Source organism: Tympanuchus pallidicinctus, unplaced genomic scaffold (genome assembly GCF_026119805.1).
Source record: "Tympanuchus pallidicinctus isolate F22 unplaced genomic scaffold, pur_lepc_1.0 scaffold8, whole genome shotgun sequence".
NCBI classification, from domain to species: domain Eukaryota; kingdom Metazoa; phylum Chordata; class Aves; order Galliformes; family Phasianidae; genus Tympanuchus; species Tympanuchus pallidicinctus.
Genome location: NW_026294802.1, coordinates 54,195,357 through 54,218,422, shown reverse-complemented (window position 1 = coordinate 54,218,422; position 23,066 = coordinate 54,195,357). Strand labels below are relative to the sequence as shown.

General features: G+C 46.1%; 1 protein-coding gene across 4 annotated transcripts in view; it reads right to left on the bottom strand.

Annotated features, from left to right (window-relative positions):
- The window catches only part of DAB2IP (DAB2 interacting protein), a 146,876-nt gene that overhangs the window by 97,015 nt on the left and 26,795 nt on the right, over window positions 1–23,066 (bottom strand). For all 4 annotated transcript variants that reach the window (XM_052669688.1, XM_052669687.1, XM_052669685.1 and 1 more), the window contains exon 2: window positions 7,949–8,052. In XM_052669688.1, coding sequence (XP_052525648.1) covers window positions 7,949–8,017 — 69 coding nt within the window. In that variant the 5' untranslated portion in view covers window positions 8,018–8,052. The remainder of the gene's footprint in view (window positions 1–7,948; window positions 8,053–23,066) is intronic.

The window sequence follows — 23,066 nt, the reverse complement described above, 5'->3', positions numbered from 1 at the left end:
GATTAATCTTCCCGCCATTAATGAGCACAGGGCGTTTGCATTTGGATTTCCAGGAAGAGGGTTAAAATACAATAAAAAAACTTTTGGTAGTAATTTTGAAATGAGCAAGAGCTGATTTCTTCTGTTCAAATCAGCCTTTGGAAGACTGTAAAGAATTGATGCTGGTACATCGGCAGAGAATCCAAAGAGAGCTCCAGGTTGTTGCTCTTTGTGGGTAAAATTCAAACAATTGCAACAGAACAGAATAGAGCAGGATGCTTGAGCAGATAGCAAACTGTGAAATTGCCACAAACAAAGCAACAGACAGTGTAAGTACAGCCCTCTGGACAGCTTCAATAGTTTTCACCATTTTAAGTCATGCCTTGAACTGCTCCGCACGAAAGATGGCCAGCAGCATTATTGTGCAGTCCCAACTCTTTTATACAGATTATGAAAGATGGGGAAAGTCACATAATCCTTCCAGACCTTAGTTTCCCCATTTAGTTCAAGGCATTATGATAATTTGCAACCCCACAGTGACTGCAAGCTTGAATTCATTGAGATTGGCAGAACACTTTAACAGCCTCAGATGAAAGGTGCTACAGAAGTGCCAACTACTATCACTGTAATTATCATTCAATATACACTGATCAAAAGAATGAAATGTGAATTAGCATTTCCTATTAGCCCTACTTACAGCCTAAATGTTGAATATTCCTCCCATGGGTTCCCTCCATGAAAACATACAGAACTGCTGGTATTTCTCGTGCTACTCCAACAGGAGGGGCGCAGGAAGGGGATCTGCCACCACTGTAGATGAAATGAGAGGGTCTGACTGCCTTCAGCAGCTGACCAGACTCTGCCAATCCTTTTTGCACAAAGCATCAAATGTGTGCTGGCAATGCCAGCTCCTCTTGCGTCCTGCTTGCCGCACGTAGCAGCAGAGCTGGCCTTGCTGCGGTCCATACAGACCTGGCTGTGCAGCCATGTCACTTTGATGGCAACCACAAGCAGGCCAAACCATGCCCCACAAACCTAAAATAGGATTAGTAGTGTTTTTAAAGGAAAGCAGCCTCAGTGTGTGAATTAAGCTGTCGATGAGCCCCATGCCTCCTCCCTTCTGTACAGCTGTCCTTCAGACAGCTGCAGGCTCTAAAAAGAGACCTCGCTGGAACATACGCACTTCAAAAAGGAAAAAAAAATCCATACTCTGCCTTGCTTTTAGTGAAGCAGGTCACAGCACACCTTTTATCCCACTGTTTCTGACTCCTGCTTGATGCACACAATAAATCCGCAGCAGTTTGAAGGGCAGCTCAGTGCTGCAGCCTGACAATGCCACGGATCTGGAGCGATGCTGCCTCCCAGAACTCCCCCGGCTGGAACCGCTGTGTTTACATAGAAAATCTGCAGCACTCCAGCTCAGATTCCAATCTCTCAAAGCGATCTGTTTCACTTCCCAATTGCTGTGCTAGCACTAAGCACCCCCAACTGGAATTTGTCCCATGTCTCATAAAGCACACACTGTACTTAAAGACCGGAGATTTACATTACTTGTGAGATTTACACGAGTGGTGTGACTTAAAAATAAGAGGGAAGGCAGCAATTTTAATAGCAGGCAATTAAAAAGTAGGTAACGGGGTGCTGACACCAATGGTAGGAAAGGCCATCACACCTGCCCCACAGCAATGATGTGGAGGCCAGAAAACCACTTACTCCTTTTCATATGACAGCATCAACATGGAGGAGAACATCTGATTCCCTTAAAACCAGAGGATGATTTGGAGAAGCAATTAGGAGCAGCTGAACAGTGGCTAACACCAGGACAGGGAATTAGAAATGAAGGAATTCACCTCAGGACACGTTTCCTGGCTTTGCTGCGTGGTCATATTTAAGGTAGGTAACTTTCCTCCAGCCTTCCCAGCTGCAAACTGTGAGCACTAATAGGCAGCCACCTGAACAGAGAGCCTGGCAGTGCATCAGCCACAGGCGTTGGGAGGACAAAGTCTGCGTGCTCATACTGTACCTGACAGAAACAAATCTGACAGTGAAGCAGCGCTCCTAATTTTTGCAAAACATTGCCAGCAAGACGAGAAATAACTGCAAATGCTCAAGATGACCTCATTTTTCTTCTGATCCCTGAACTGCTCAGCAACTCAAAGCTCCCAAGCATGTCCCGTTCCTCAGTGTCGGAGCTGACAGATACATTCTCAAAGTCATTTGCATACTTCTTGCTGCCTCTAACGCTGGTTATCCAAATTCAGTTGCAGTTGACAGTTTAATGATAATAGCTTTCTGTTTATATATCGCCTGTGATAATGTTCCTATTCTCCTTAAATTCAGTCCCCGTAAAAGGGTGCTCTAATGTATGCAGCCACAGACCAAAATGATAGTAATTTTCCCTTCCAGTTGGAATGGTTTAGTAAACAATTACATTTCAATTAAAGACGGGCTGTTCATGCCGAGGGAAGCACCATTCAGCTCTTTACAAAATGCAGGAAGATACATTTGCCAAAGTCAAACTATTAGAACACCATTTACGTGACTGCTTTTGAAAAAAAATATTGGGAATGAAATGGAAAAGAGTGCATATGATGTACTGGGAAAACTTGGGAAAAGTCCTTTGGTCTGCCACTGCCAGCAGTTGGAACTGGGATCCCTTTATTTCAGATCACTCAGTGCAATGGTAGCAGGGTCACTCGCTTTCATCTCTCCAGGAGTTTCCATTTACTGGTATGCCATTAGTGCTTAATACTTCATTTATCAAGGATTAAAAGCAGGATAGATGGAGGAATGCCATAAGTGTAGCTTCTAATGTATCACTGTAAATTCAGCTGTGTACTCAACCCAAGCAGAAAGAAAACCTCCAAGAAAACACATTAACATTAGAAGCAGAGGTAAAACCTAGAAAGATTTCCTATTTCTTTGTGGCTCCAGTGCCTCACTACAGCAAGCTGCATGCTGGGCACGCTTAGTGCCTGATTTGCTGGGGGCAACCAGCCTGGCATGGGGCTTGGAATGACGAGATCTTTCAGGTCCCTTCCAACCTAATACATTCTGCAATGATTTGCAGCAAAGCAGCATCCAGGCCCACATCCCATCTGGGAAGCACAGAGAGCAGCTCCTGCTCCAAGGCGTCACATCCAAAGAGCAGAACAGCAGACAGTAAGAAGATGAATGACCATGAGAAGACGTGGAGCTGTCAGTTACCTTCACAACTACTGATGACAGTGGTGGAATTTGTGCACACCACCAGGTTTGGAAACTTCTGCGAGAAATGTCTCCTCTCTGATCCAATTTACACAACTCCATGGATGGATTCTGTGGGTTCTGTGGCCAGTGTGCCTTCAACTCCAAGAAGCACAGACACGTTTTCTGAGATCATGGAAAGCAGATGATTGATGCTGGACTTGAGGATTAAAGGGCTGAGAGAAGAAAATTCTAAACCCCATTCAGCATTTTGGGGGCAAGAAAGCGCACATGGTTCATCAAACACAGCTCTGTAAGAAAGGCAGTGCCATTTTCTGCCTGCTCACAGCATTCAGAATATTCAGACTGCACATCATATTAACCCATTCTGTTAAGAGAGAAGCGCCTCCACAATCAGTGAGCAAGAATAATAGCAGGAAATCCTTCTGGCTCCCTGGTTCCATCGCCGAGTGCCCCTTTTGCACAAGCGGTGCCAGTTGGGGCTCCTGCTCGGCTGGGAAATGCGCGAGCCCCGTAAGCGAGGCTTGAATAAAAGCAGTCGACAGATGGCAGCACTCCAATGGAAAGTCTCGCCACCTCTCCCTGCCCGTCGTTTCCCTGCGGGATGCACGCAGTGCATGCAGGCTTTATCAGCCGGTGGAGTTTCTCATCTCCTGGTCGCTGCTTTTGTTAAAATACAACACAGATTTCAGGTTAATCCATTTCAAACATAAAGCTATTTGAATGCCGTGCAGAGCAGCTAATGCCTCTCCTCACTCTTGTAACAAGTGAATGGTTTCAACGGCAGGACTTCAGCCTCCTCCCTTGGAGGAGCCCTTGGTCGCAGTGCTGCCCGCAGCTCTGGAGCACGATCAGCTGCTTCCAAACACCCCGTCAGGGCAGCAGCTCCAGGTCACTACCAAGAACTGACATCTCGTGCTAAGTCATGCCTTCTGCCTTTCTGTCCTCAGATACTGACTTCTATCAAAGCCCTTATTTATTAGGTCTGCTCACTCAAGAGGCAGAATCGTGCCAAACAGGGAGGGGCCCAGAAGACACTTCACTCTCAGTGTCTCTTGCTAAGATGTGTGTGTGGACAGGGTCAGTCTCTTCCATCAGTGTTGCCAGGTACAACACAACAAATCCAAGAATGTTCTTGCTTGCATTTGGGTTTGATACTGACACGCACCACATCTGCTGTTCCCAGGCACTGCTGCAGCAGTCAGAAAGGTTCCAGCTAATCCACACAAAGCACTGTATAGCTGTCGATGTGAATTACATTCCTAGTTTTCCAATCAGATTTAGAACAAAACTGAATTCTGAACTAATGCTCAGAGCAGCTTCAGAATCGGCAGCCGCAGATGAGAGTTCCTTGGATTAAAGTCTTGGCTTCATTAGACTGCATCAGATCCTACAAAGCTCTGATGGCACCGAAGTTCAGCAAGATAGGTTTAAATGGAATATAATTATTTTACAACTTGAGATGACTAAGATTAAGGGTGTTCCTGTAATGTTTAATAAGCTCTATTAAAAATTCTCGATGAGGAAGGAATAAGAACAGATCACACAGAGCTGTTCACATACTGAGATGTTAAAAACGTAAGGCTTGATTTTCAAGGTTATATTTTAGGACTCGAAAAACTCGTATAAGCTGTTGTTTTCCAAAGTTGCCTCAAAAAATGTAACACCCAATTAACCATAACTTGCCCGGCAAACTTCAGAGTGGGAAGAGAGTGATTCCACTATAGATTGCTTCAATACTGCTTGCAGTTTTCAACTGAGAGAAAGCAACTGGGAGTGCAACACTATCAAAATAGCTGAATGCAACGGCTCCTGAACTTAGCAGTCCCTTGGAGACCAGCGCAGAAGGATGGAGATGTCAGGGAAGAACAATCAGCTATAAAATATGAAAAGCCTACAACATCAAAACCTACAGCAGAAGGCTCAAAAGTAATAATCCCATTACCACTAAACTACAGCACTAATTACTATTCCCAGTGGCTGGAGTGGACTGACTGCTAATGCTCCTGTCTGGTTAATGAAGGAAGGTGAGGGAGAATATTTCTTAAGTCAGACATATGCTGAGATCTGGGCAGCCATAAAAACTATGTATGTAATGAAGCCATTCATATTAATGGCAGTAACATTCGGAGGGCTGAGCAGAAACAGAAATGAGATGATAGTGCATAGTAGCTGAGAGGAGATAAATGCTACGTATTATCCATCTGATGATTGCCCTTACTTAATCCACACTGAATAACCCAGCCAGTCAGAGGGAGCAACCACATCCCAGCCAGGCTGGCTCACTACCATGTGCGGACCTGCTTAACCCCGGGAATAACTCCCCCAAAAACATGAAGCAGGAGGCATGTCCTTGGAACAGAAACAAGCAGCATTTGATTTTCACTGACTACAAATGCACTAAGAAAAATGCTACCAGGTCCACAGTCTTTTGAAGAATCCAGATTTTGCCATCCTTCTTTGCCTCTTTCACCGCTAGTACAGTGTTTAAGGTTCAAAGATGCTCATTTACGGAGGCAGACTCTGTGGAACAAAAGACACAAAGCAAAAGCATGCCTATTCAGTTAGCTTCACTGTGTTCCTGCTTGCTGCGCTCAGAGGATCAGAACATTTATAACTGGCAATCAATTCAGACAGATTATGGCTTGTGGAACAAGGGGTTAGAGACAAAAACTTAGTTTCTCTGCTGGCACTGGAACACGATGCACCTTGTTTAGCAGGAAGGTGATGCCACAAGGGGAGCCAGAGCTAAGGACACTCTCTGTGTTTTGCCCTGCTTGAACTGGGAAGTGCTGGGAGAACAACTTTCATCAGCTCTAAAAGAAGAAAACCAAACACACCCCTACAGCAAATCTCTTATTGTTTTTCTGTTTCATTATCTTCAGTATTTGCTGTGTACCATACACACCTTCCCAACAGAGCTCAGCTCCTGCCATCCACTCACTGCCTTCAGCACTTCTTCCCATCTCATTTAGCAAACAGATCAGCTCCAAACCCCTCCTCCTTACATATTCAACATGCATTTGGATACTGTGCCTACAGAATATAAACACTGGAGAGAATGTTGTGCAGTCACTAACTCACAACTTGCAGAACTAAAATAAACTCCTTATGCAAACCACTGGCAGTGATTCATTCCCAGTACCAGAGTTCTCAGGTGAACTGGGTGTGCTCGGGTTTTTTTTTTAGATTGCACCATTGTCTTTCCTTTGAAATTCTGGTTTTACTCACCTCAGTTTGTTATGAAGCAGCTGAGCCTGTAAGTAGGTGTGGTTTGCAGAGGAAACATATAAACACACATCAGACAAACCAGCTCCAAGACCATTGGTCTTGTCTCTAAATGAAAATACCTGTGCTCAAGCTTATTATCCACATTCAGCAGATGTTTCCCTCTTAAAACTATAACCTCCTGGCGGCCCTGGCCATCACTCATACTCAGCTCATCTGTAAGGCACGATACTCATTCTTAAAAACTGATGAATGCATTTCCCTTACTTTTAATGGAGTTTACCTCCAACTCTTACCCAAAAGACCTTGGTGTCTTCAGCTGATTACAAAACTTCAGCCTCCCAACAGGCTGTTTCATTGACTACAGATGTGTTGGGGCCAATGATGCATTAAAAGCAAATCAGCCACTCGCAGCTCCAACTTCAGTGCCTGCTTTCTGGGAAGTGTTCTGATCCCATCACTGTGCCTCAGTGTACTCCTCTGAGCATACTCCTAAATTAAATAATTACTTGGATTTGATATTATCAGTTAGATAAATAATCCTTGCAAAAATTAAGGCGATCCATTCTAGAAGCCTATGTAATACCTGCAGGATGTTAGAGGGGGAGCACTGATGCACGTCGCTGCGCACGTTCTGCCTAAAGAAGACTTTTAACTCAGTCCAGAGCTGATCTCTGAGGCATGACAGGGCCTAAAAATCTCTAAAGCTGTGAGCCAGCCTGCACAGCCCAACTTACAGCAGAGCAGACAGGCAGGAAGTGCAGAGCTCTGTGGTTGGACTCCCTCCTCTTTCAGATTCTGCAGTGAATCTCTTGGCAATAACTCTGACCTAGGCACATCTTAGACCTAGGGCTCAGCAACAACAGCTCCCTTAGTCAGCCACTAACTGACTTCTTTGTATCTTCGGCTCCCTTATTTGTAATGGACACAGTAGTTCCCTTCCCCATGGGGTTCAAAGACCCGGTTTGTTCTGTTTGTGTTTGGTATCACTGTTACTCATGTTAGTGGTGCTGCTCTTTTCCACTCCCAAATGACTTCCCATTCTTTACCTGCTGTTATCACAACAAAACAGCAATGTTAGCAGAGAACTGCAAAACAAAACGACTGAAGAAATGTAAAACAGAGAATGGCTCCTCCTGGCTCCTGCTAGGAGAGGATAACAGTTTCTGGGGAGCCATCAGCCTGGCAGGCTCTTTGTATAGAAGCTTCTGTAGAAGGATGAGGATGTAAGGTACAGTTTCAGAGTGGGAAGTACATCTATGAATAAAGTGCATGACCCAAGGATTCACAAATGAAACCTCACTGGGAAAATCTTTCAAATGGAACAATTCACCCAAACCTGCTCTGGATTCTAATACAAATCTAGTTGCTTTACAAAGAAATATTTTACAGCTGCTTGTTGCTGACAGTATCCAACAATTCCGTATGTACTCAATAAGTACTCAATAAGAGGTAGCCAAGCTGTTCCGTGTACAGCACTGCCCCGACTCCCGGGCTGAGTGAATCCTCCTCCCTTGCGCAGGCAGACACTCACCGTGACGCGGAACGGCGTTGTGGCTGCAGGCTCCATGGTGGGGTTCCGCTCCGCCACCCCGCTGGGCATCGTGCGCCTCTGCCCACACCTCTCGGGGGGAGACTCTGTGGATGGCAGAGGAGACAAAGGAGAATTACAACACATAAGCGCAGGAATGGCAGCAGGCCGCGCAAAATGCAGCTCCTTGCTTTGAGGTGCCCTTGCAAATGAGGCAGCGCCACCATCGCGTTTCCTGCAGCCGCCCTGAACAATGTTCAATCAGCAAGACTTTCACCTCCAACAATTAGCATTTTTTACAAAAGCGTAACCTTCAGATGATGCCTGGCAGGTTGGCATTATCGTTATTTCCTGTCTGCAGATGAGTAAACAGAAAACACAGCCAGCTGAGTGACAATTATATGCAAAGTACAGATGCTTGTACATGTGGACGTCATACTCCCAAGGGAAACTGCTGATGGGGTTACAGGCACAGGGTGTTTCAGTTCTCTAATTCCTCCAGAGATTTCCTCTTGACCACTTTTGAAGGACAGTATGGATTTGTAACACCAATTTATTTACTAAACAATACAGAATCCAAGCAAAGGCAACAGTAAATTAGCAGCTATTTCAGAGTGACACCACAGAGTGCATTTTTCCCACAGCTGTTCCTTTTTCAAAAAATTGGAGAGCACAAAAACGCCCACAAAAAAAGGAGCTGACGTAAATTTGGGGAACTCATTCTAACACAGTTTCACGCACAACAGGAATGGCCACGAATGACATCATTACTATGGATCCTGGGAATGAGTAGCCTGTAGAATACCTGCTGCACAGGGAAATCTGAAGACATAGGCTGCTAAAGGAAGGCTTCTACAAATCAGTGTGCAAAGAAATCTAAAGATGGAACAGCCTATCCTTCAGATTGTCTCAGACAATTATATTCTCATAACTAATAGTACTTAGAGGCTGTTTGTTTGCCAGTTCTCAGCCTCTGCCATCTGCAATTCGCTGCAATCAGGTCTTGGCAAGGAATGCTGTCCCCTTAGCAAGGCCTTCCCCTTGCCAAGGTCTGCTGTCACCCAGGTTCTGTAAGAAACAATCAATAGCTGCAATTCCACTCAACAGTTCCTGAGAAGTACCCTTAGCTACTGTGAAGGGACAGACTGCAGATTCCTACTGCAGACTGGATGGGTGCTCAGTGTCATCTTCCTTGGTTGGCAATCCCACCTGTATTTCCTCACCAGTCACCCTGCAACCTCCCCAAGAGCCCGACGGCCAAAGTCAGCCAGCTCAGTGCTTTCACAACTCCTGGCCAAGCCCTCTCATTGCTTCGTTACTTTAACTGCAGAATGCTGCACTTTGAATCTCAAGGAACAACCAAGTCCTTTGTTACCTCCTCTTTCCATATTCAGGCTCCCAGTGCCTCCCTTTGAACAGTGGCCTTTTAGGGGCTGTCGTAAAGGAGCAACTGGAATACAGAACTTCGGAAGTGAGTTCAAGACGACAAGATGACCAAAGAAGCTGCTTTGCATTTTCTTGATGACCAGACCAATAAATACTGTATAAAGCACTTCTCATATGCATGGCTGGAAAACAGGAATGATGGGATTAGGTGAGAAGCAGCTGCAGGGCAGAGCTGAGCCTCCTGCACAGGACAAGGATGGGCAGTTTTGCACAGCACTGCCTTCCCTGCTGTGGGATGTCAGAGCACAGCACAGCTTTCTGCTGCTGCAAACTCTCGGTTTGCTTCCTCCTCTAACCACACAGGTCAGACCTCCTCAGAAGAAAGGACAGTGTGTTATGACCCAGGGCTGATTAATACCTGGCTCTAATGTCACTGCACTGAAATCACAAACTGTTCTCTTAAATCATTACTCTGTGATTACAATCTGCCCAAAGCAAAGCTGGCTGGCACAACTCCGACCCAGAGCAAAGCACAGAGGTGGGTCAGCAGCAATGCCTCTTGTTCTCAAGCTTACAGTCACAGCTCCATGCTAGCCTTATATAAGCACCGTGGGGATCACTGGAGGAGACACATTACAAAACTCTTTATAAGAAACCAGAAATAACTAGAAGGAGGACTGGGCGTGGAGGGAATTGTTTGTTTCAAAGGGAAATTGTTTATTTTAAAGAGAAGTAAAAGCGGTATACAAGTAAATTAGCATCTCCTTACTAGCAGAAATACACAGCAGAGCAGTTTTTGCTCACTGACAAGTAAGGATACGTACAGGTTGAAGCAGCCCTTTTCTGGTGAGAAGAAAGGTCCCAACCAGGCTGCCATGCATGCAGAGTAGAGCAGAGGAGCAGCAATGGGAGCTGTGAGGCAGCAATAACAAACCGCTGTGTATCCACCAGGAGCAGACAAAGAAATGTCTTAATTTAGAGCAGACATTTATGTTAGCCACTGGAAGAAGTCTTCTCCTGACGCAGATAGCAGTATATTGGAATTGACCATCTATGTACATTTAAGCCTATCCCCAACCTCAGTGGGCCAGAGCTCTCCTGGTGATGCCATGCTCAGCACACAGAGCTCCTTCCCCGGGCACAGAGCTGGCAGGTGCTGCTCTGAGGCACTCCTTTATTTTCTGTGATTTCTGGCAGATTTGCACTCGTGCACAAGGTGAGCCAGCTACAGAGATCAGGTTCAGCATCTGCCGTTTCCAGGAGCGCTGTCTATTAGCAGACAACATCCTCACCAGCCACTGAATTTCTCTGTTAGCCAAGTACTATCCCTCAGCTCACTGAAATTCCAGGATTATACCTTCTATTTGTCCGCTTATTTGCTCTAGATTTGATCTGACCTGGGGATTTACCATGCGCTATCTCAGGACACTATTTGCTGACACAAAGTCCTCAATTTGTTATGAACTGAAAACCTCCAAACCTCTCCTTCATGAGACAGAGACCCCAAACCCCTGGAGTCGTCCTCACGAGATGAGGATGATAGTGCAGCAGGAGGGCGGTGTGGAGCAGTTCTGGGGGCATGGCGAGGAGCCCCTGCAGTGCTGCCATTTCCACCACCTACAGCACTGCCCCCATAAAGGACAGCATAAATACAGATGAGCAGTAAGACATCTCATTGCTGTTGGACAGCCGGGTCCACCTAAGAGTATTTTCTGGTCTAGAAGCTCTTGGAAATCTCAGTTATGAGACTGGAAATGGTTCATAGGTTGCTCTGAGAACTGTGTTATTGTAGCAGCGATTCCTCATCTACATTCCTCCCCATTACCAATGGCACTTTTGGGCACTTTGCTCACACAGTGACACCAAGCACTGCTACTCACATTTGCTTTTACTTCCCATGTGCCTATTGCAGCCCATGACCCACAGCTCCCAGGCCTGCAGTGCTGTGGCTGTACTGGGCTGGGGCTCAGTATTGTGCAAGCACAGGGGAACCCAAGCAAGAAGAAACAAACAAAAGTGCTTCCTGCTTTTCCAAATATTTACAGAAGGCTGTGATGTTTTGGGTTTCCCACATTGCAGCATAAGATCTTCAAAGATAATCATCTTTGCAATTAACAAAACCCAAAACCTCCCCTAAGTTATCAGACATAGTCTGGTCCACAGTGCCTTTTGGTGCATACTGTGCTTGAAGTTTTTATAAGCTGCCGGGGTTGGAATGCATCCCACTGAGTTCACTGCCAACAGAAGGACACACAGTGTAAACATTACGCATTAATTCAGGTCCTAGGGCTTATGAACACTTCTGAAACTGTTTCTGTACCACAGTAAACATACTTGATAACTAATTCAAGGCATCTGAATTAGCAGAATAATTAATCCTCACTACTATTCCACGCTTGTTCTTCACACTGAGAAATGGCTCCAGAGCAACAAGCCCCGGGGCTGCTGCGGTATCAGTGGTGGGACGGCATGAGTGTGGGTCACCCGCTCAGCATCACCGCCGTCCTCCTCAGACGCTGCTGCACAGCAGTCATTAAGTGCAACGCACACAGTGTTAATACAGTTTACTTTTCACCTAACAAGTGAGATGCTCACACATTTGCATTACCTGCTCTTGTGAATCACAGCGAGTCCCGGAGATGGTCGGGATTACGCTCTTTTTAGTGGGAACGAAATACATCAGCTGCTCCTGCTTGCTCATCCCTCCTCATGCGCTCCCCCTCTCCTGCTGTCTGACACACGATTCCAGGGATCAGCCGGTGGAAGAGACAGCACAAACAAAGCAAAGAGACCCAGCTGGAATGAATAACCAACAAGCAGACACTTCCCAGCAAGTCGATTTTCTGCTATGAAGCCGTTCCAACTCCAAGAGAGAAAGGGAGGTGCAAACCTGACTGAGGAGGTAGCAATGAGAAAACGTCTCCCTCGACTCACCAAAAGGAAGCTGTTCTTGTCAGCAGCACACATGCCATGGCACTCCGAACAAGCCAGGAATAAGAGAAGTGGAGATGATGACTTCATCGGAGGCAACAGAGGAGAGGTATGCCCGGAATGCTGGGCAGGCCAGCGGCTGGGGAGGCTCAGCAGGAGGCTGGGAACCGCCAGGTTCCTTCACAGCACCACCGTGATGTGCTTTAAGGAACAGAGACTTGAGAATGCAAGAAAACTTCACCAGATCCTCAGGAGTTTCCTCAGAAAACTAAGAGCTCATCAGAACCCAAAGCTGATGGAACAGACCCTGCACGCAAGGCTTGGCGAGGGCAGGCTGGCTGCTGACCTGGGCAGTGACCCAGCAATGGAGGTGTGCTCTGCTCTGCCAGCCCTCCCCGTGCTGCCCCATTGGAGCGGGGCTCTGCAGCACCTGCCTGGAGCTGCGGCAGGGCGGAGTTTCTGCGAAACCAGAGGGAACAGGAATTACCGGTCTCCTGCTCACACAATTACCCTTTGTGAATTAATTTTATTGCTTAATGAATTTAGCTGTTATTTCTCTAATTTCAGCATTATCTAGTAACTCCTTGTCGCACACCCAACAGAGGAGAGGAGGAGGTGCACAGTGACAGAAGTGATTTATTTCCCGTGGCTCACAGTAGCATTGATGAGTTAAAACAAATCCCTGGAGAGATGTTTGCAGTGTTTGTGTGATTCAGAACAAACAGAAGAGGTTGGAGGAGAATCTGCGTTTTGAGGTGGCCACGTGAGTCCAGGAGGGAAGATGGAGCTTTCGTCTGAACCCAACGGCCTGTTTAGAAGATGCTGTTGGAAAAGTGGCACTTTTCATAAGTGGAGTATTACCCTGGGAATAAGCAAAGTCAGAAAGCACTGAATTCAGCCACTTTTTTCCATCAAGAGGCAAGAATGGCTTGGATGGGAAGCAGGGATGCAAGAACGTCTGCTTTCCAGTGGCAAAGATGAGTGCAGAGCCACTGACAGATCAGGAATGCTCACTGACACGACCTGCTCCTGTTCCGCTCGGCTGGACGTGCAATACAGATGTGAGGTCAGATTCTTTGCTCCGTTACCTGCACAGCTATTTATTGGAACATCTCACCCATCGCCTTAATGATTCCTTGGGGAATTCCAGCTGATCCCTTACTGCAATATTATGACCATTATGCCACATAAAATTAATTAAAAGTCAAGCCTTTATTAGGCAGTAAAATTGACTTTCAAGTAAAAATGGTTGAGAAGCAAAAGTTTAGGGCAGGTAATGATGCCCTCAGAAAAATCAGACTCATCTAAAAGCAAAGCTAATGAACATCCAGAATGGATATTCCCCAGGCTAATGAACGTTTGCGTCACCACTGCTTTTTATATTACAATAAAATTATTTCTTTCCACATCTGAGAATCCCTTGCTTAAATACACTGTAAATCTGTAAAGCAGAGCAATCTCACTGCCTGCACCCAGGACTCTCCCACATCAGAATCTGTGATTTACTCCCCTCTCACTTAGCACTCATGCTCTCCTGCTCTCACCAGCTTCTCAGACAATTAAGGATGTTTACAGAACTACAGCTTGTAAAAAAAAGTCTCATTTATCTAACCATTTAGTTAGAAAACACCAACAGCAACAAGGGATCATCAGTTGCCTTTTGTGCCACACTCTGGCACAAAGCCTTTCCCGAACCCATTACAGGCTGTTGGTGTGCCTACAACTGATGCTCTCCACAGTGATGGCACCAAACATGTTCAAGCCTCTCACCTTTACCTTTGTTTCCCTCACAGATGACATAAGTGTTACAAAACCACTGTAATGAGCTTAAAAGAGGGACTGCCATTCTCTGACCAACTGTGCCACTGCCTGGAAGTACAAAGAGGCATCTGAATCAGAGAACAGCCTGAGTTGGAAGGGACCCACGAGGACCACAAGTCCAACTCCTGGTCTGAACAGAACACCTACAAATCAAAGCACATCTGAAGCACCAGTAAGAGTCCTATTGACCTCTGCGGCTACGAGTGCGGTGCCTGGAGCAGTTGTGCAACTGAAGAGCTTTATTTGGGCTGGCTGGAAAACAGAAAACAGTTCAACTCATAAAGAACATTGGGACAGACTGTTTCCCATCAGTTAAAGAGTACGACTGTGTTCCCTCACAGTAGGACTAATATTTTCTGCAAGAAGAGCTTCTTTTTCTTTGTTAAGTAATGATTTTTAGATGTGTTGACCCTTGCCATAGCACACGGTGCACTTTAATGGATCTCATGTCCTCTCTGTGCCAGGTTTTGAGATAGCACGGACTGAATGATATCTAACATTCCTCATACCTCTCCTCAGCAAGTGCTATCAGCGGCTCTGGAATCCAGTAGTTCAAAATGCAGTGCCATTTTTTTCTGTCTACTCAAAATGCACCCATTTCTCTGTTTTATTTGCTGTCACCCAGCACTGCAAAACTGAGCAGTGCATTCAGAAACAGAACCACGTGCAAAAGTAAGAGCCAAGTGCAGGGCCTTGCCCTGGTGCCTGAGTGGCCACAGGGACAGAATACACAGCCTCCAGAAAACTAACCCCACTTTCACAAATAAGCAGTAAGTCACACTGATTGAGGAGCCCTCATTACAACCTCAATTTTTACTGTCTTGTATTTTTAATTAGACATCTGTAATATATACTTGGTATTTTTTATTCCTTATTTATCAGTCTTGGAAATAAAATATGTATGATATTTATCTTCCTCTGGTGTGATGTCTAGAGAACAAGCTCGTCTTTTGCTAACAGCATATCATTAGGAGCCTTTTCTCCAGGGTAAAATTGAAATCAAACTCGGATTTAAAAAATACATCAGAAAAAAGATGAAGCTGTAGCCTGGCTGGGGACCAGATGGGAGAGACTGCTACTGCCCTGGTTAAACTGGAAAGGATGATAAAGTGAAGTGGAACATCAGCTTCCTCCTATGTGATGATAAAGACAAGCAATGTGGAGTTTGCAGAACAAGAAGTCAGCTCAGGGGAGATTTAAATTAGATTCATCCATCATGCTTAACATTTCTGCAGAGATTCTGAACCGTTACCGTGCTGCTTTCTTGCAGCACTTTATCAGCATGGCTGCCTATTCACAGACATCATTCAGGGCAAAGGAGAGACTTCTATATTCTGTCATATGTGGCTCTGCAGATGTAAGCCGTGCCACCCATCCACACCATGGGGACAGGTGGGGGCACAGCATCCCCTGCCCAGGATGCTCTGCAGCCTCTGGCCGTGCTCTGCCCGTACAGCTGACATGGCTGCTGCAAGGCCTGCTGCCCCATTACAGCCCCCTGCCAGAGAGCTCACAACTCCAGCTGACTTCTCTATCAATTGCTCCTTTACTTCAATGCAAATTTCAGTTGGATGTTTAAGCTGGGTCTCATTTCAGCTTCCCCTGAGCTCCTGCCTGTTCTTAATCCACGCTCCCACCTGTCTGTGCACCTGGCTGGGGTCAGAGCTCACTGCTTTTCTTACAAGTCTGTCTGTAATCCCTTTTGCCTTCTGCTCGAGGTCCACAATGGTAACGCAGGTGAGATGGGAGCCGCACAGTCGCAGTGCAGCCATGCCTGTGCTCCCACCTGCACGGCCCAGCTCCTCGGTGGGCTGCTCTGCAGGGCAGAGCTTTGCGGATGGGAAGCACGGAGCAGCGCAGGGCAGCCCGCACTGCGTGGGAAGCAGCAGCAGATGCACACAGAACTTGGTGCAGGGTAATTACGAGGCCTTTTTTGCAGTCGTGCGTGGTGACTGCTCCAACAGGTCTGAACCGGCAAAATGAATATTAAATAAATAAACACTTAATTTATAAGCATGATTCATCAGAGATTTCATCTTCTACAGCAAAGAAACAGATGTTCCATTGATGGCACTTCATTAGAGAGATAAATGGGGTCACATACATATCTCCGTTCACATCCATCTGCATAATAGACCAAACATTAAGATTTGAAATCCACATAGCACATGCAGCTCTTACATCAGCCTGAAAGACTCTTAATGCCCAGAGCCAATTAATCCGAGTTAGATTGCCTTGACATTGCAGGAGCTTCAGTGTTGTTCACAAAAGCAGAATGCAGTTTCACTTGGAGAAGAAGAACAGATTTCACTTAACTAGATGGGAGTCACAGTTGGTATCTGCTGGACAAAATGCAGTGTCTTTACCAATGATCTCCCAGACAGCATTAAAACACAACAGTGACAGAAAGCCTGAAAACACAGCTTCCTGCAGTTAGAATCCGCCAGAGTCAGGAGGGCTACTGGCAGCTTCGGGCCACAGAGGTGTTCTGTTTTTCCAGGGCTTTCTGCAGGATGCCTATGGGGTGCTCTGCTCCTGAGGGGCAGCCTTGCTTCCCTCAGCACTGAGCTGCAGAACTGCAGGACCTTTTAGCACGCAGGCTGAAGTGCAGCCACTCTCTGTGGAAGGCTGATGCACCACACCCCACTCAGAAATCTTCTGTGGGAATTCACCCAAAATTCAGCTGGTCCTAGAAGGAAAGCTATTTAAATGAACACAAGTCTTCTCACTTTAAATACGCCGACCAGACTGGGATTTGTTCCCATCTAAGGCTACGAAGGTAATAACTGTTAACCTTTGACAGCTAAAAATGTAAAGGGAAAATATCTTTCATTTAAAACTTGCTCGTTTGGTTTCCATGGCCACTGCTTAATCACGGAGGATGACTATTACTTGTTACTATGGCAACCAAGAAGCTTAAGAAGCATCCTGTAATTTAACTCCAGATGCCAAATTTTACAGCAGTCCACCTATTACCACATTTGGGTACTTCAGAACAAGACCAGGCTTGATCTCCTACACTACAAGAAATTCATTGGCGCAGAAGTGCTGCAAGAAATCAAAAGTGTGAGCACATAATGTACAAAAGGAACTTGCACTTGAAATAAATTGGTTTCTTCAAAAAGAAACATTAAGTGCTCAACATCTGAGGAATCCTTTTTCAGCATTGATGTTAATGAAGCGAAACTTTGGCCTTCCTTATTCTTGTCAATGTTTCTCAAAGCCTACGCAGTAGCAGCGCATGTATTTCCCCAAAGTGAATGCTTCAATGCTCAACCTAAAATGCACTTTGAAAGTAATGCTAAGTAGCCAATAGTCATAAACCACAAAGCTTTGCCACCAGCACTGCCAGGAAATCCCACGCCAAAAGCTCTGTCTGCAATGGGAGTGGGGAGATGGGGCTTCCAGTGGTGATCACTGTTCCTTGACACTCACCTGTTCTACACTGGTATTAATTCACAGATTTAAAGTCATCCATTTTTACATTTGGTTCCCGAAGGGGTCAGGGGAAACTCAGTTTGAAAGTCCGACCCCGAGGCTGTATGCAACAGAGAACTGAATGAGGAAGTTCTGAGTTCCGCATACATATTTTAATGTGCGTACACACAAACACATGAGCAATTAATATCTAAATTCCAAGCATTCTCTGCAGTGTTAAAAAGAAAGCAAACTATCCTCAGCTCGTGTCTGAAGTGAAAAAAGCAAAATTGATAATGACCAAATATGGGAACTGACCCAGCTAGTTCCCATCTCTATTGAGACCAGAGTAAATGAAAGGATTATAGAGTGCCTTCAGTGCAATAACTTAAGGGATTAGTGGCACGGTAGAAGACCTCTGAGGGAAAATACAGGTTTAAAAGCTTTAAAAGGCAGCTCTGTGTCTAAATTGTTTGGACTGCCACAGCTGTAAGGACACAAACATACTCTAATACATCAGAGCTCAGGAAAACCGCCCTAAGCATGCAGTTGGAAGCTGTACTCTTTTGGATGCAGGCCGGGCTTTTAACCTCTCTCACTTATTACCTGTAGCTTTTAGATAACAACTCATTCTGCATTGCTTGGGAGCAACTCCGCTGCTTATTTCCTTTTGGAGCAATAAGCCCCTCCTAGCAACGCTGCCGGGGGAAAGGGAGGCTCCTACCAGAAGGAAGGGACGTGGAAAAGAGATAAGCAGAAGATGAGCAAAAATAGACAATGGTCAGACTTCAAGTTGCCTAAAAAGTGCTGAAAATCCCCAAATTTCTGCCACGGGATTAAGTGGGCTGCTCCTTGGAAAGTAAATTCCTAAGCTACTCTTAAGCAGGATTGACAACCCTGACAATTTCATCCAGACTTTTGCTGTTTCTGTTTATCTCTTACAGATGCCATTTCTGGGACAAGTGGGACTTACAGGTAGGAACTATGGTTAAGATTTCAGAGAAGCAAAACTCCCACGTTCTCTTGCTACCCTGGGGCAGAGAGAAAGTCAGAGAAGAATCCAGAGCTCCTGCAGCTGGTGCCACCACTGTCACTGACCACCTGTAGGACTCCACAGCCATCCCTGAACACCTCACTGGTCAGATGAGAACGCATCTACCTGAGGCTTCTTTCATTCTGGGAGCAAATACAGCAACGTCTCAGTTGGAGCACTGCTGCTAAACATAGAAGGGCTGACAGTGAATATTTCTCACCAACAGTCCAGCTTACAGAATCCCATCACACACGTTTATAACTGGGCTCAGCACTCCCAGCTCTTACATGAAGCAGTTGCTTCTCTGATGCTTTTTAGATAGAACACCAGCAGGTGTGGTGGTGGGTGATGGATGGACTGCGTGGTCTTAGTGGCCTTTTCCAATGGTAACGATTGTATGATTCTGTGATTGTATCTGAGAAGAAACACGAAACCTTCAAGATCAGGAAATCAAACTGTTATTGAGTTCTCAGCAGTATGACGACAGCTGATCGCCTACAGAGTTCTACAGAAGGAAGAGCTGAAGCCGAAGCTGCATTCAATTCAAATCACTATTTCTAATTCTTCTGACTAAGAATTCAGACAGCCTCCTGCCTCGGTCCCACTGAGACAAATTAGCAACAGAAGGCGGTTTCTTAGGAGAGATGGTTAATCATGGGCAAAAAAATCACTTATAACAAATGAGAAGAATAAGTGATGGAGAAGTTCCTTATTTCCACAGCATCTCCTTTTGGAGAATATGCAAATATAGTGTACAACATATTTTCATTTATGACAAGATGAGAGAAGGTTGCATGAATTTTCAGTGTGGTTTAGTTAGAAAGCAAGCCTGGGTACAGCCTCCTCATGTCATTCTGTGGCACGTTGGAACAACAACTATTATTACCATAAAGAAAAACATGTCAATGCTTCCAGTTTTTAAATAAATGATTCAATAATTAAGCAATTTACTCGTAAATGATCAGAAACATAACCTCACACTCAAAAATACTGAGCTTCCAGAGCACACAGCCTGCAGAGCAGCTGGATCTGAGGCCGGTGAATGGAGCACCCTCAGCAGTTTCCATGAGGAAACTGAATTTTCAGAACAGTTGCCCCTGAGCCCTGCTTCATCATTATGGCCGTAATTAAGAAGTGGCAGAGATAGCAGGAAAGGGCCACAGAGCAGCACACAGCAGGCAGAGGCAGGTGACGCTTCTGAATGCTGATATATCCTGATGCTGAAGTATTTTCCTTCTGCCCTCTCTGCCTCCCAACGCCTTCTGCTGCATTGGATGGATCACCTGGTAGTAATCATAATTATAGCCATGATTCCTCACATATTTACACACATCTCCGAGCTGAACAGATGGTCATAGGCAGATATGGGGATTTTATAGGTCTTTCTAACTAATGTACCTGTAGTACATGATGCCCAAATCCCGGCGGAAGGCAGAGCCAGGAGATATCCAACATTATCATCATTGTAACAAAATATAACAGTGGAGTGAAACGTGTCCTGTTTATCCATCATCAGACTACAGGAATTTCTGTGTGCTGGAGCCTCCTAGCAGCATGCCTCCCTGCTCTGGCCTGGTTTGCCACCCCATCAGTTTCAGCCCTTCCCAGCTGTTCCAGGCCTGGGCACATGAACAGGAGATGAACAGGAGATGAACAGGAGATGAACGTGCCCTGGGCAACAGGGCTGGCCAGAGAACTCTGAATTCCATGAATAGAGGATGGCATCATATGAGACATCAAATAAGCTGGCTGTCACTGCAAACACCTGGCAGTGAGACAGATTTTTCTGCACACTACATCAGATCGTGCCCATCTGGAGTCCCAACAGAACGCAGTCCCCAACTTTCCTTAGAGACTTGCATAGAAAATGCAAATTCTGTTCACTCTGCTTATCTAACACGCACTGCAGCACACTTTCCTGAGGCAGCGGCCATCTCTTCCTTGCTCCCCTCGCAGCAAGACCCACTTCCCCAGCAGCCAGCCCTCATGGCCGCAGCCCGGCCCTGCCTTCCTCGGGCGAGCAGCATCCCGCAGCCACACTCCGAGCTGAGCGATCTGCCTCTGCCCCTGACGGGCTGGCAGAGAGAAGCGGCAGAATCTGAGCACGTGCGTTTCAACACCGCCTCTTCCTTACTCAGAGAGCCTGGCAGACACAAACCAGGCGGGCTCCCGGCGGCCCGGCGCCGCAGCGCAGTGGCACGGAGCGGGGCTGGCAGCAGATGGCAGCACCTGCACCTCCCGGGAGCCGCATCCGCGGTTGGTGCGGTGCTGCGAGCGCTTCCAGATGCCGGAGAGGACGTGTGCCAGCAGAGATCTCCTCCTCCTGCTAAATGTGTTACAGCTGTTTGACCCCCAGCAAGCCCCCTGGCCCAGAGCTTGCTGCCGGCCTGCTGGGCAGCACCGCGTGGAGAAGCTCAGCCTGCGGGCCTCACTGCTGCAGCGCCCAGCAGCATTCATGGTGCTCTGTGTGGAAGGATTGTGGCAAAGGGGAGAGAGACTTGCTGAGGAAACGGCCTGGAAACAAGCAAGTGGCAAGACAGACCACAGCCGATTCCTGTAAAAGCTCTCCAGTACTCATGAGATTATGATAACTTTCCATTAAGAATATCTGGTCTTTGAACATCTTAGCTAGCAATGGGAAATGACACTGCATATGAGTACTTGAGAGGGTGATCCTCAGTTCCTTCCTTGTTCAGGCTTGTAGGCTTTGGGAATTATCATGACATTAAAACCAAAAGCAATTGTCCACTGGCAAAAATTCTGCATTCTACTCCTCCTTCACTCTGCCCAGACCGCCTCCAGCTCCTGCACTGGGCCCTACACACCCCAGGACCTTGCAGCCCAACACCATTCCTCCACAACTTGCTTAACTTGCTGAAATGAAAATTCTTGTCCAGATTTTGCAAATCCCTGTAAGATCTACGGATGAGAAGAGCTAAATGAGTGCAGAGCATTATGATTCTCCTAGCAGGCAGGAATCCTGCATACGTGTGACAAACACAAAATACTCAGGGAGGGATCAACAGCAAGAAGATTTCATTTAGTTCTAATCCAATTTCTTACAAACATTAGGGCTCATTTCCATTTCAATCAAATCTGCTTGCATATTCCTTGTGCTCATGACAATTTATGCTCATAAGTTCATACTGGGTTACCTAAGAGAAATGAACACATCTTGTTTGTCTTGGTAACTGAAAAGACAGTAAAATATTTTGGTTTTGAGCAGTATATGAATAAAGGGGGATGAGGAGCTGTTACACACTTGTGGATCTACAGACACTCCTCTCTGACAGGCAGAACAGAAAAAAAAAAAAACACAAAACAAAACCATGGAAAGAAAAACTCTGTTTTGCTTATAGGAAAGGATGAGGCTCGGGGAGTGATTTAGCTTCCTATTGTTTTCCCAGTAATGATTCCACATCCAGAAAAAGTACCGTAAGTCAGGGGAGGAAGAGCACATTGTGTGAAGTTAAATTTTGCACTCCTGGGGTCAGCTCTGCAGTCTGCTGGTACACCCCATTAAGCCCAGGGACAAAGTACCAGCCTGGATTTGCACACACACCTGATGCAGCATGAGGTGTTGCCAAAGCACTCTTTGCCACAGCTATTTATTCACACAAGAACGACAACTAAAAAGTCAGTTCATGGTATTGATTGAGCTCAGGACTTTATAAATATGACAGGATTGTCACACTGGAGGCCAACCACGGCCCTCATCTTCCTTTCTGCAAAGACAGCTCAACACAGAACGACCCAGAGCCACCCGTCTCTTTGACTGCTTTAACAACAGGCACAAGCACCAACAGACGTGTATCTCACACTGCCAGAGAGAGCCAGAATAGCTTAGTTTTAAAAATGCATCTGGGTCAGTGGCTGCCTCAAGTAGAAGAAACGGGCTGCATGAGTGAGTACGCCCTACAGAAACATTACCCTGTGGACCTAACTCCTGCTGATGAGGACAAATAGGCCCTTTTAGAGCAGGATTTTTAAAAGCAAAGTGATTTGGGAATACAAGTCCCAGAGGTTTCCCCAGTGCCTCTGGAGCACAACCCGCAGGCTCTAAAAATTCTGCCCTTAAACTGCACTCAGCTTTGTAATGTTGAAACCCCTGGTGATACTCGGCCCGTGGAGAACAAGTTCCAGCAATTCATCTTGGCACACAGATACCATCTCTTAATCAAATATCTATAATCATCAATTAGGCCTCCAAACATCTTAGTTCGCTAGAAAGAAATGGTTACCTTAATTATACACGCTGAAATAACCGATGGGTGGCTAACAGAGAAGATGGGATTAGTTACAGTTACACGAGGAGTTACAGCCAGGCTGCCCAGCTCAGCTCCGTTCAGCAGCTCTCCCTCCCCTCTCATCCCTGCAGCACAAGCAATGGCCTTTTGCAAAGCCCCACACACGCTGCACGGGGAGCAGGCACACTTACATTCGCTCAGGTCACTCTTACGCACAGGAACGAAGCTACCTGTAAGCATCAGCACGTTTGTCTTTGCACTGCCAATTAAACAGAACTTCGTTGCA